Below are 14,893 nucleotides of genomic sequence, written 5' to 3'. Positions count from 1 at the left end.
GAATACAGAGAGACAGATCTTCGACCATTCCTCTTTACACAATCTCTCTAAATCGTCCAGAGTCCTGGGTCCTCTCCTATGCGCTCTCCTCTTCAGCTCACCCCACAGGTTTTCTTGAGGTCTGGAGACTGAGATGGCCATAGGAGGAGCTTGATTTTGAGTCTGGTGAACCATTTTTGTGTAGATTTGGCCTCATGTTTAGGGTCGTTATCTTGCTGAAAGACCCAGTGACGACCCGTCTTCAGCTTTCGGGCAGAGGCCACCAGATTTTGATTTAAAATGTCCTGGTATTTCAAAGAGTTCATGATGCCATGCACCCTAACAAGGTTCCCGAGGCCTTTGGAAGAGAAACAGACCCGCAGCATCACCGATCCTCCCCCATACTTCACAGTGGGCATGAGGTGCTTTTCCGCATACTCATCTTTTGTGATGTATTAGAGTGTTTGTTGCCAAAAAGCTCTATCTTGGTCTCATCTGACCAAAGCACACGGTCCCAGTTGAAGTCCCAGTACCGCTTAGCGAACTCCAGACGTTTACATTCATGCTTGTAAGTGAGAAAAGGCTTTTTCCGTGCATGCCTCCCAAACAGCTTGATGGCATGTAGATAGCGCCTGATGGTTGTTATGGAGACTTTGTGACCCCAAGATGCTCCTCTTTGATGCAATTATCTAACAGTGAGCTTTGGAGAACTTTTTACTTCTCTTACCATCCTCCTCATTGTGTGTGGCGGTAATATAAACTTGCATCCTCGTCCAGGCTTGTTTGCCACTGTTCCAGTTGTTTTAAACTTCTTGATGATTCCTCTGACTGTAGATACGGGCCGGTGTAGGTGAGCGGCTAGTTTCTTGTAGCCATTGCCTGACTTATGAAGGTCGACACACATCTGCCTTACTTGAATGGTGTGTTCTCTTGTCTTTCCCATGTTGAAGAGTGGATAAGAGAAATAGGCCTTTGTGTCGCATCATATTTATACCCCAGGGAAACAGGATGTGATGAATTACTAATTAAAGGTTCCTAGATACTCTGATCAACTTTATAAACTACAGTAGAAATGACAGAAATGCTTCAATTACATTTATTTTCTAGGAATTGTTATGGGTGCCAAGAATTGTGGAACAGGTGATTTTATGAAAAATAATTATTTCTTAGTCAGGGATTTTTTTTTTAATTTCACTTGAGTTAAAGGTGGGTGGCACGGTGGTGTAGTGGTTAGCGCTGTCGCCTCACAGCAAGAAGGTCCGGGTTCGAGCCCCGTGGCCGGCGAGGGCCTTTCTGTGCGGAGTTTGCATGTTCTCCCCGTGTCTGCGTGGGTTTCCTCCGGGTGCTCCGGTTTCCCCCACAGTCCAAAGACATGCAGGTTAGGTTAACTGGTGACTCTAAATTGAGCGTAGGTGTGAATGTGAGTGTGAATGGTTGTCTGTGTCTATGTGTCAGCCCTGTGATGACCTGGTGACTTGTCCAGGGTGTACCCTGCCTTTCGCCCGTAGTCAGCTGGGATAGGCTCCAGCTTGCCTGCGACCCTGTAGAACAGGATAAAGCGGCTAGAGATAATGAGATGAGATGAGAAAAATGAGTACACCCCACAACAAAAACTCCTACATCTAGTACTTTGTATGGCCTCCATGATTTTTAATGACAGCACCAAGTCTTCTCGGCATGGAATGAACAAGTTGGCGACATTTTGCAACATCAATCTTTTTCCATTCTTCAACAATGACCTCTTTTAGTGACTGGATGCTGGATGGAGAGTGATGCTCAACTTGTCTCTTCAGAATTCCCCAAAGAAAATAATTTCTTTCCAACACAAAGATGAAGGCTACAAGAAGATCAGCAAAGCTTTATTTATCAGTCAGAATACTGTCGCAAAAGTGGTACAAAAATTTAAGAAAGATGGCACTGAAACCATCTCACAGAGACGTCCAGGTCGTCCACGGAAGTTAACACCTCGACAGGAGCGTCTTCTGATGAGAAGGGTTGAAGAAAATCGGCATGCGAGTTCACTGCAGTTATCTAAAGAAGTAGAAAGCCAAACTGGGGTGACTATTTCCCGTGACACAATGCAGCGTACACTGCAGAGGAATGGCATGCATGGATGCCGTCCACGAAAGAAGCCTCTCCTAAAGCCCAGGCACAAAAAAGCCCGCCTAGAGTTTGCCAGAGCCCATGCTGACAAAGATGAAGACTACTGGGACTCTATACTCTGGAGTGATGAGACCAAGATAAATGTTTTTGGAACTGATGGCTTCAAAACTGTATGGCGTCGCAAAGGTGAGGAATACAAAGAAAAATGCCTGGCGCCTACAGTGAAACATGGTGGTGGCAGTGTCCTTATGTGGGGCTGCATGAGTGCTGCTGGTGTCGGGGAGCTGTATTTCATTGATGGCATCATGAATTCACAGGCGTATTGCTCTATACTGAAAGAGAAGATGCTACCATCACTCCGTGCCCTTGGTCATCGTGCACTTTTCCAACGTGACTAAACACACATCTAAGGCCACTGTTGGATTTCTGAAGAAGAACAGGGTGAAAGTGATTCAGTGGCCAAGTATGTCTCCTGATCTGAACCCAATCGAACACCTATGGGGAATTCTGAAGAGACAAGTTGAGCATCACTCTCCATCCAGCATCCAGTCACTAAAAGAGGTCGTTGTTGAAGAATGGAAAAAGATTGATGTTGCAAAATGTCGCCAACTTGTTCATTCCATGCCTAGAAGACTTGGTGCCGTCATTAAAAATCATGGAGGCCATACAAAGTACTAGATGGAGTAGTTTTTGTTGTGGGGTGTACTCATTTTTGCACCACCCTAATTTGAGTAAAACTGAAAAATGTGTAATCTAAGTTATATTATTAACCTTACTTTCCTGTTATAAGTTAAACAGATGTTATATTCAACTTTGTCTTTTCAACATTTTGGAAATTGTTTGTGTTCATTGAGATATTGTTTAAAATGTTACTTTTCAAAGGGGGTGTACTCATTTACGCTCAGCACTGTACCAAAAAGCTCTATTTTGGTCTCATCTGAACACATAACCTTCTCCCATGCCTCCTCTGGATCATCCAGATGGTCACTGTCAAACTTCAGACGGGCCTGGACATGTGCTGGCTTGAGCAGGGGGACCTTGCGCGCGCTGCAGGATTTTAATCCATGATGGCGTAGTGTGTTACTAATGGTAATCTTTGAGACTGTGGTCCCAGCTCTCTTCAGGTCATTGACCAGGTCCTCCTGTGTAATTCTGGGCTGATCCCTCAGCTTTCTCATGATCATTGATACCCCACGAGGCGAGCTCTTGCATGGAGCCCCAGACTGAGGGAGACTGACTGACGGTCATCTTGAGTTTCTTCCATTTTCTAATAATTGCACCAACAGTTGTTGCCTTCTCACCAAGCTGCTTGCCTATTGTCCTGTAGCCCATCCCAGCCTTGTGCAGGTCTACAATTTTGTCCCTGGTGTCCTTAGACAGCTCTTTGGTCCTGCCCATGGTGGAGAGGTTGGAGTCTGATTGATTGAGTGTGTGGACAGGTGTCTTTATACAGGTAATGAGTTCAAACAGGTACAATTAATACAGGTAATGAGTGGAGAATAGGACGGCTTCTTAAAGAAAAACTAACAGGTCTGTGAGAGGCAGAATTCTTGCTGGTTGGTAGGTGATCAAATACTTATTTCATGCAATAAAATGCAAATTAATTATTTAAAAATCATACAATGTGATTTTCTGGATTTTTTTTAGATTCTGTCTCTCACAGTTGAAGTGTACCTACGATAAAAATTACAGACCTCTCCATTCTTTGTAAGTGGGAAAACTTGCAAAATCGGCAGTGTATCAAATACTTATTTTCCCCACTGTATGATACTGTAGTGAAGGCGATAAATCTGATTACATAACGATTATATACAGTTGTGCTCATAAGTTTACAGCAGTCAGGTGAAGCCATTTATCATCACGTTATTGTGTGCGCCCTTTTAAAATCATAATAACTGAAATAATCCAAATGGCCCTGATGAAAAGCTTACATTGTCCTTCAATATTCAGCCTGATAACATACACACACCAGTTTAAACAGTTATTAACGCTAGATGGCTTTTCGATTTCATAAAACCGGTGAAATTTAGTTCCGTCTGAAATGTGGTGATTGTGATATATGTTTATTTCTGTAATATCTCACAAAATATCAGGCCATTCTGTGGCTGGGAGGTTATTTAATTTGAGGGGATTAAAGTAAATAATGTGCATGAAATCGCTCGCTTGGCGCAGTCAAGCAGACAGAGGAAGTCCGTGTGCACATGCGCAGGTTTACCTTCGTCTTCTTTTGGGTTTTACAGCAGCTGGCATCCACAGTGTTGCATTACTGCCATCTACAGGTTTCCCTTTGAGCGTGCACTGACAGTTCCATCATTCTGTCGCTAAACGAACAGCTGATCACACCGAGGTGCTCGCTGAGAGCCCATATTTATTAGTTTGGTCCTGCGTTTCCTTTCCTTCGTATATAACATAACGTCTTTTCTTCTCGCTTTCTTTCCGTTACTGTAGTCGGTCTTTCACGTTTCATTCACACACTCACATCCTGCATTTTTCTCTCCTGTTTCAAATTTGTATCCCACAATGCCTTGCACGAACGGGGAAAGCCCACCACGGGATGTGATGCATGATGTAGTATCTTGTATTGGGTCATGGTGAAGCAGGAAAAAATAGCGGAGAATTTAGGGCCACGTGGAGATAAATTCATTAATTGTTCTTTTAAAAAACGAATAAAATTGGAAGTCTGTGATTTGAATTCAGTAGCTTTCGGTCACTAAACAAAAATAATTGGGTGTCGGGGAAAATTCTTTTTCTAACCTACACTTGAAAAATCTGAAAGGCAGTATAGCTTTAAGGGTGGGTTTCCACACCTGTGATTCATTTGACTGTTTATACACAGACACTAATTTGTCACTTCTTAGAGTTTTGTAGCTCCTGAGACCGCTGTACATTTCATCCAGAGCTGCACTGACTTTACGGGATAGTTCCTGAGCTACACTCTGATAATGAAAATGATGGGTTCAAGCCACACTCAGGTGGACCAACAAAGATTTCAGCTACAACTTCCAGGAAAATTGGATGGGATGCAAAGAAAAACCCACAAGTAACTTCAGCTGAAATACTTCTCTGAACAAAAATGGCTTTAAGATGCACAATTAGGAGGCGATTGAAGAAAAATGGCTGCACGGTTGAGCTGTCTGAAAAACACCATTACTACGCCAACACCTTGAAACAATACACATTATTATTACTATTACCTCTGCCAACTGTGTTGGAGCAGGTGATGTTTTCACCTCCATTAGTTTTTGTTTGTTTGTCCACAGTGTAACTCAAAATAGTCAACAGGTTTTGATGAAATTTGGAGGAAAGTTGGTCTATGGGGGCGGCACGGTGGTGTAGTGGTTAGCGCTGTCGCCTCACAGCAAGAAGGTTCTGGGTTCGAGCCCCGGGGCCGGCGAGGGCCTTTCTGTGCGGAGTTTGCATGTTCTCCCCGTGTCCGCGTGGGTTTCCTCCGGGTGCTCCGGTTTCCCCCACAGTCCAAAGACATGCAGGTTAGGTTAACTGGTGACTCTAAATTGACCGTAGGTGTGAATGTGAGTGTGAATGGTTGTCTGTGTCTATGTGTCAGCCCTGTGATGACCTGGCGACTTGTCCAGGGTGTACCCCGCCTTTCGCCCGTAGTCAGCTGGGATAGGCTCCAGCTTGCCTGCGACCCTGTAGAACAGGATAAAGCAGCTAGAGATAATGAGATGAGATGTTCATCAGCACATAAACACACCTCAAAACTTCTGGAACAACATCAGGCTTCGATATAATACTGTCCAAGAGAGTAAAATTGGCTGTACTCTCAGGGGGGAGGGGCTTATACTCACTCTGCTGTCAATAACGGTGACACTAGTGAGCTCATGTATGTGGATAGCTGTACTGTGACGCAGCATATTCAGCGGTTCATAAAGATGTGGTTTGATTTGTCTCAGAGACCTTCACGCTCACCGGGTGGTAGCTGACTGATGGATTGAAAACTGTGAAGGGAAAAACCAAAAACAACAACAACAAAATCCATATAAAGTAGCTATACGTAATAAATGTTTGTATATAGATTCATATGTTCATATCTGAGTGTTTTGAAATGCTCATGTTTGTTTATTGTTTCACTTGAGGTAGTTGTTTTCCCCCTAAAACCACGTAAAGATTGTGCATGTTAGGCAGCTAGCTAGCTTTAGCAGGGCTTATTATTATTATTATTATTATTATTATTATTAATAAACACAAAAATAAAAATCTTGTCAGATTAATGTTTCATAGCTCTCACTAGCACTACAAACGATGCCCTTTTTATGACACACAAATCCTGTCAGATTAGCCAAGTTTTTTTTTTTACCTAGCATTAGTATTGAAAATAAAACACATTTATGATTTATAGCATTAGTTTATGACAACAAATACTATGAACATTTGCAAAAATGACTCCCAGAAAGTTATGCTAGCCAGATACTTAGCATTAGCACTACAAATTATAAATCGGACTTGAAAAACTTCGTAGAAATCATCAAGTTACCTCACGTCGGCTATCTGGCTAGCAGCAGGATTGTGAACATTAAATCCTCTCAGAGGATCCATGACTAGCATTAGCCGTGAACACTGTAAACATTCATAAATATAACTTTCAGGAAACTCTCAGAAATAATGCCATGTAAATTTATGTTAGCCAGCTGACTAGTGTTAGCAGTGACGATTATGAATATATCTTTTAAATTTGAAAATCCTCTCAGAAATCCCGTCAGATTAGCTCGTATTAGCGAATTGGAAAGTGTTAGCTGTAAAGATAATGAATATTTATAAATATGGTTTTAAAGATCCTCTCAGAAATCCTGTCAGATTAGCTTATGCTAGCTGTTAGCAATGTGAAGTATGAATATAAGGTTTCTAAAATTAGCCTTTAATAAATATAGACACAGTAAAGTAATCTCTCAGCCTGTGAGACAGTTGAAATCCAGTTCAGACTGGTTCAAACTGGTTCCCAGCCAGACTGGTTCATACTGTATACTGGTGTTTTTACACATAAAGGAGAGATTTTTATTTCATTTGTTTATTTTAAATTTGAGTTTCTTTGTTTTTCAAAATAATGCCACAGTAGCTGATGCTAGTGAGCTAGCTAACCTCAAGAATGCCGATAATGATTACTTATAAATGCAGCTTCTCAGAAATCCTGTCAGGTTAGCCACATTAGCGAGCGAATGCTAATGATAGAGACTATGAATATTTATGGTTATTTATAGATATTTATGAAGAGGACTCAGAATTCTTCTCAGGTTGGCACATGATAGCTAACAAAATATGTAAATATCGTGCACATGTACAGTATTTTCATCGTATAAGAGACATTTTTCATCCTGCGACTCGGACACAGCCGTGTTTCGAGACCCTGTGGAAAAAATCAAAGAAGAAACCCAGGAGAGTGAACGTGTGGTGCGGATTTCTTTTATTTGACTCAAACAGATTTGAACATTTTCGTACGTGATCATTACAGCTACAGAGACCGAACAACGTTTCCTCACGGCTTCAGATGAATCAGAGGAGACGATCGCTCACACACGGCCCTCAGCAGGACTGACTCTACAGCTCAGGGTCAGCAGCATTTAGCATTTCTCTCAATGCTAACGACGTTAACTCAGACTACGCTTTTATACAGGCGTGAATGAGCGGCACAGCAGATCCAACAGGACACACACGTACACACTCGGCTCTCTCATTCAGGAGGAAACGGGAAAGGAAAGAGTGGGTTTAGTGCAACTCGTTACTAATTCAGCGTCTCTCTCTCACACACACACACACACACACACACACTACAGTGAAATGCAGGACTGGTGGTTTAAGAGGCAACGACACATGGGTCAGAGGAAATTTCCACTAAAAACTATTTTCTTTCTTTTTCGCTCTCTAACATCAAATGTAGTGATTAAACTAAAACATATGGAGTTAAATCAGATTCACCAGAACTTGTGTGATGTGTTCAAAAAACAAACAAACAAAATCTCAAATGATGCAAGAAAGTAAGTTTTCTATGTGAAAAGATACTGTTTGTTTATTTATTTATTCATATAAAGCAATTTAAAATCTGGAACCTTATAATTTCAAAGTTGTGGAAAAAAAAATTCTGGGAAATTACACCAGGTACGCCAAAGCTCGAGTTATCATTTATTTATTTATTTCCTGAGTGCCTGGAATATTTTCCCACCTTAATTTTATAAAATTTTCTGCTTCTTGAACAGATATATATATATATATATATATATATATATATATATATATATATATATATAAATAAATCCCCAGGTACACAAAGGGAATAACTTTATTTACTTACTTAGTGCCTGGAATATTTTCCCACCTGAATTTTTATAAATTATGAATTTTCTGCTTCTTGAAATTTTTTTTTTTTTTGGGAAACAGTGACGTTTAAAAAAAACAACCCAGTTTAAAATCTGGAACGTTATATTTTCTAAGTTGTGGAAACAAACAAACAAAAACAATAATAAAAAAAATAAACAGGTGAAAGAAATTCAGGGAAATTATGCCAGGTACACAGAAGGTTACAACACTATTTATTAAAAATATTCCAGGCACTCAGGAAATAAATGTTGCTGTTGTTTTAAAAAAAAAATCAAGATGCAGAAAATTTATTTTGTAAAAATTAAAGTGGGAAAATATTCCAGGCATTCAGGAAACAAACAAACAAACAAACAAACAAACAAACAAACAAACAAGGTGAAAGAAATTCATCAAAATTATTCCAGGTACACAAAAAGGTACAACTATTTATTTCCTGAGTGCCTGGAATATTTTCCCACATGAATTTTTATCTAATAAATTTTCTGCTTCTTGAATATTTTTAAAACAAACAAAAAAAACCCCCGATACCTGAATCCATCCGAGCTGAATGTAATATTTCAACACTTCTACGTTTTTACACGTGTAGACGTGTGTTCTGTTCTGGTGATTCTGCTGTAACTCCGTTTTTACGTTGCACGTTTGTGAACAGGTAAAGAAGCTTTTATTCACTACTGTACTTTAGTGTTACACAAGCAGCCGAACATCACAGAATGGGACAACGTCCACGCTGACTGTCCTGTCCAGGAGAAAGTGAATAACATCGTCTTTATTTCTCTTCAGCAAATTACTCAAAGTGCATATGGAAGGATAACAACAACAACAACACTGCAGCACATTTACAACACGAGGAATCAGCAAACAGGAAGTGATATGGACAGGAATGTTCATTCCAAGGAAAGAATTTATATAAAAAACAAACAAAAAAACCCAAACAAAAACACTTAACCCAGGGATGCACAATGCAATAAATAAATAGATATGTTAGATATTTGATATTAGAGCACTGAGTATCATCTGATATTCGCTTCATTGTGTTTTAATCTTATCCTGAGCATTTAGCAAAGTTTCAGATCTGTGTGTCCCGATTGTTATTCTTCTCTTTAAGCTAATGATGATGTAGTGTAATGACCATCCTAATTCAACTATTTTGCAAAAATGTAAGAAAACTGTCGATCGCTCACGACATGCCTCTAAAACACATCGGTGAACTCTGATCGGAGTTTTAATATCGATACTTGTCATCAGATCGGTGCTTCCCTAAAGAAAGAAAATACAGAAAGTGCATAAAACGATATTATTAACATAAACAACGCATCACTGCTGCTTTATACAGGAAATCATGTTCTGCGTGATACTGAAATGACAGGAAACTATGTCGACGAAACGTTTCTCCGCCAGAGGAAATGTCGTAAACAATAAATAAACAAATAATACGAACACTTTCACTTCGCATCCAGTTCTTCTATACAATTTCACTTCCTGTAGAAATTCATTCAGCTCTATCGAATTGAGTGAACGCTCAAAATGAAACAAAAATCAACCACACACACACACTCCTAAAACAGCAGAGCAAACTCATAGTTGAGAAATGAAGATGACTGGGGGGGAAATCACTTTCACTTTAGTGATCAACTGACGCTCGATGTTGGAGAAGGAAGCGAAAAAAAAAATCCACTAATGCTGAACAGAGTAAGGCATTTAATGGCAAGCGTTAAGCAGTGTGTGTGCGCACTATTTTGGATCACGGATTATAGTTCTCTCTCATTGGTCTCTCTGGTACAGACAAACAAAACAAGCCCTGCGTATATGACACGATTATCTTTCTATAATTATTCATTAATACTCTTTAATGGAACACGCTGTCGTAATGAAAAGATTCTGTAATACTGGAACAAATTACTGCTTTCGTTCACACATTATTAAAAAAAAAAAAACGAAACATCACGTGCAAAACAAACTGCAACGTTCAAATTAAAAAGACCCGTGCTTGTGTATACGTCCTGATTTTAAATACGTGTCCCTGGGTGGGTTAGCGTGGGCGGAGCTTACATTAACTCTGATCAACCGATTGCAACCTTGATCGCGTCGCATGACATCACAAACCTCTCTTTATATCTTAACCATGCTAAGCACAAAATGCTGGTTTTTAGTTACGCAATATAGCTGCTGCTATTAGAGCGATGATGATAATATATGACAATAGTAGCTATCTAATGAACTAACGTGATGCTAACTATTATATTTGCTAGCAAAAACGATTAGCATTAACCGTCACAAACCTGCCATCGTTGCATCGTTATTGACAGGAGTGAAAAGAATAACTAGCTGGAATTTTTTTTTTTTTTCCCGGAGCAAGTGTGCGACTGGCTGATCAGACATCGCTCTGGAAACGGCTTGACGTCTGACGTTTTACAAAATCAGGATGAGATGGAACGGAACAAAAACCTCCAAAGTTCTAGAACTTTTGAAGCACATACCAAGATCTAGAGTTGTGAAGAATGTAGGAATGCTGAGGATTGAAGGCTCTCACTTAAAAAAAAAAAAAAAAAAAGTGCAGGTTGCTCATCATCATCAAACAAGACAACTATCTATCGAGCTAAAACTACCATCACATAAGCATCTACATCACACAGACATGAGTGTAGCGCTTTTTTAAAAATTAATTACTCTACATTATTTATCTGATATGGACATAAATAGAGGAATACGTTTTATTTACTTCCTGGTCGGATTGTCTGGAAACAACCACTATCTGAAGAAGAGCTGAAGCGATGAGAGAGAATAGCCGAGAGCAATAAATAAAACATCCCAGCGTCATACTTAATCTTAGATATCTATGTAATCTGACTGTACAAAGAGAATCGACTGTGATTAAACCTACAGGAGGAACCCATTTGGACTTTTTAAACCCCCCCCCCCCCCGCTCTTTATAGTATGATACATTCCCGTCTGAAGTGTGTTTTTTTCCAGTGTTGGATGAGGAACGGCTGAGGATTCAGAGTGTGTGCTTGGATGTGCGCAAAATTACAGGAAGTCGAGGATGTAGACACTTTGAGTCCATACATCATCTCCTCTTGATCTTGGTGCCTGATGTGATTGGCTGAGGAGGAACCTAAGACGCCAGGTCTTAGATCTTAGACGCGAGTGAGAAATCCAACGTTGAGGCTGGGAGGGATCTGAATGGTGTCCAGGGCGAGGGAGGATGGGTTGAACGGGAACGTCACAGGGTAGATGATCTTTGTGTCCAGGAGGAGTTGAGGGGACTCCTTACGATCCCTCAGGCGATTCTGGCCAAAAGAGAAAGATGATGTGAGATCAACAGGCACGTGCTGGTGATTTATTATACCATAACCACAGTATTTAAGAAGAAGACCTGACAGCACACAGAAACTCTTTCTTCACATGTCCAAGCTTGTTACATTACAGGCATTTAACAGATGCTCTCAATGTACAATGTACCCAGAGCAGCCCGGGGAGCAGTTGGGGGTTAGGTGCCTTGCTCAAGGGAACTTCAATCATTCCTGTTGGTCAAGGGAATCAAGCCAGTGACTTTTGGTCCCAAAGCAGCTACTCTAGCCATGGCTAACCCCTTGATGTTAGGAAGTTGAGATCAGAACACAGGGTCAGCCATGATACAGCACCCCTCGAGCAGAGTGGGTTAAGGGCCTTGTTCAAGGGCCCAATACTGGCAGTGAAATGCCCATTAGTTTTAAATGTAGGGGATGTAGTGGCTCAGTGGAAGAGCACATGCTTTACATGGATGAGGGCCACCGCATCTTCCAAGTCTAAGGACAGTGATGGCTCATTGGTTAAAGCTCTGGGTTAACTATCGAGCTTGAACCCCTGACCTTCTGCTTGGTAACCCAGAGCTTTAATCGTCAAGCTTGAACTCCTGACCTTCTGCTCAGTAACCAAGAGCTTTAACCATCAAGCTTGAACCCCTGAACTTCTGCTCTGTAACCCAGAGTTCTAACCACTGAGGTTGAAACCCCTGACTTTCTGCTCGGTAACCAAGAGCTTTAACCAGCAAGCTTGAACCCCTGACCTTCTGATCGGTAACCCAGAGCTTTAACCATTGAGCTTGAACCCCTGATTTTCTGCTCGGTAACCAAGAGCTTTAACCGGCAAGCTTGAACCGCCGACCTTCTGATCGGTAACCCCGAGCTTTAACCATTGAGCTTGAACCCCTGACCTTCTGCTCGGTAACCCAGAGCTTTAACCATCGAGCTTGAACCCCTGACCTTCTGCTTGGTAACCCAGAGCTTTAATCGTCAAGCTTGAACCCCTGACCTTCTGCTTGGTAACCCAGAGCTTTAACCATCGAGCTTGAACCCCTCACCTTCTGCTTGGTAACCCAGAGCTTTAATCGTCAAGCTTGAACTCCTGACCTTCTGCTCAGTAACCCAGAGCTTTAACCATCAAGCTTGAACCCCTGAACTTCTGCTCTGTCACCCAGAGCTTTAACCATCAAGCTTGAACCCCTGAACTTCTGCTCTGTCACCCAGAGCTTTAACCATCAAGCTTGAACCCCTGAACTTCTGCTCTGTCACCCAGAGTTCTAACCACTGAGGTTGAAACCCCTGACTTTCTGCTCGGTAACCAAGAGCTTTAACCATCGAGCTTGAACCCCTGACCTTCTGCTTGGTAACCCAGAGCTTTAATCGTCAAGCTTGAACTCCTGACCTTCTGCTCAGTAACCCAGAGCTTTAACCATCAAGCTTGAACCCCTGAACTTCTGCTCTGTCACCCAGAGTTCTAACCACTGAGGTTGAAACCCCTGACTTTCTGCTCGGTAACCAAGAGCTTTAACCAGCAAGCTTGAACCCCTGACCTTCTGCTCGGTAACCCAGAGCTTTAACCATCGAGCCTGGACCCCTGACCTTCTACTCGGTAACCCAGAGCTTTAACCATTGAGCTTGAACCCCTGACCTTCTACTCGGTAACCCAGAGCTTTAACCATTGAGCTTGAACCCCTGATCTTCTGCTCGGTAACCCAGAGCTTTAACCATCGAGCCACCACTGTTCTCAAACTTGGAAGTGGAGATGCATTGGCCGTCATCCATGTAAAGCATGTGCTCTTCCACTGAGCTACTACATCCCCTATGTTTAAAGCTCATGGACATTTTGAGCAAGTCCCCAGAGACCCCCAACCACTTCAGGACCACTGGAACCAACCATAAACCAAAAAACAAAGATTCATCAATTTCAAGAGGTTTGAAGAAACAGAACAAAGATGCAGTGGAGATACAGTGGCTTCAGTGGCAGAGCTTTGGCAAAAATTTAAGAAGATATGAGTAACCCAGATGTCTGAAGCCTTTCTGGAAAATTCAAGACTTGCCATTCTGTCTATCTTTTTTGTGAAGTGTCAGAAGATGGTTTGGTCTGTCAAGTTGGTTGACTAGCACTCTTCAGGAGACAGCATTTCCAGTCAAACACCACTGTCTGCAGAGCAGGGGTAGCAGTTAACAAATGCAGGAGTCATGACTACGCCATTATGGTAACCAAAAGAACAGCTAAAGCACAGACATTCTTGAGCAAAAGTTATGAAGAAGCCCAAGGGAAGGAAGGATGCTCTCCAAATCAGGTGAGCACACACATCAAGGAGAAAAGTCCAGCAAAGCAGTGAGGATGACCGAGCAACCTGTTTTGATTCACCATCCAGCTTTTTGGACTTAAATCAACTGAATGCCTAGTCTTTTTGAAGGAGGTTCATCAGAAAGTTGATCAACACCTTCATGATGGCCTAAGTGACCTTCACAGACAGCAGGCCTGAGGGGAGTCTGCTACAAATCCAGTAGAAGCAGCAAAGGCATTTTATGGAAGAAGATCCACTCCTTAAAGTAAATCCAGGATGTAATCAGAAATCCAAGGTTGACTTCAAAAACAAGATCTCTTACAAGTAATCACACTTGCTTTGGAAGATCTCCAGGGTTATGAAGAGATAAAGCACAGTAGAGAGAGAGAAAGAAGGTGCTGTCCAGGTTCCCCGTTTTAGCCGAAGTAAAAGACGTTATCCTGGAGTAATACAATGAGTGTTTCAATTCTACATCAGCGTGGCATTAAGTATTGGTCTGGGATGTGGTCTTCAACTGAGTCACAGGAGGCAGATGGATCCTGAGGAGCCTGGAGAGGCTGATGATGTGGGCCAGGATCTCATTCAAGGGGGTAGTGACTGGAGAAGATAAAGGGTCTATATGGTTATGGATAAACTCAATCCAAGACACACAGATTCCTAGCATTTCTGGAAAAACCTGAGGAAGATCTTTAGCAGAAGACTTCAAGAAGCAGTACGGGTGGGTGAAGGAAGTCAACAAGACAACGGTCCTGTGATTAATGACAGACAGTCACATGGTGTGTAAGGATGAATTCTTACCTGTATGGTTCGTATGAATGTTACAGACACTCTCTCCTCAAACGCATTGACAGGTGTGTACAGGTTCAACACCTTCACAATCTGAAAGACGAAGAGAGGAAGTGAGGG

General features: G+C 41.6%; 1 protein-coding gene across 6 annotated transcripts in view; it reads right to left on the bottom strand.

Annotated features, from left to right (window-relative positions):
- Window positions 1–7,484: 7,484 nt before the first annotated feature.
- myo5aa (myosin VAa) overlaps window positions 7,485–14,893 on the bottom strand; it is a 155,711-nt gene continuing 148,302 nt past the window's right edge. For all 6 annotated transcript variants that reach the window (XM_060924221.1, XM_060924225.1, XM_060924220.1 and 3 more), the window contains 2 exons: window positions 14,786–14,866; window positions 7,485–11,699 (listed from right to left, as the gene is read on the bottom strand). In XM_060924221.1, the coding sequence (XP_060780204.1) occupies window positions 11,547–11,699; window positions 14,786–14,866 (234 nt within the window). In that variant the 3' untranslated portion in view covers window positions 7,485–11,546. The remainder of the gene's footprint in view (window positions 11,700–14,785; window positions 14,867–14,893) is intronic.

The sequence above is a fragment of the Neoarius graeffei genome, chromosome 6 (assembly GCF_027579695.1).
Source record: "Neoarius graeffei isolate fNeoGra1 chromosome 6, fNeoGra1.pri, whole genome shotgun sequence".
Lineage (NCBI taxonomy): Eukaryota > Metazoa > Chordata > Actinopteri > Siluriformes > Ariidae > Neoarius > Neoarius graeffei.
Note: the sequence above shows the minus strand (reverse complement) of the source record. Positions and strands in the feature narration are given on the sequence as shown.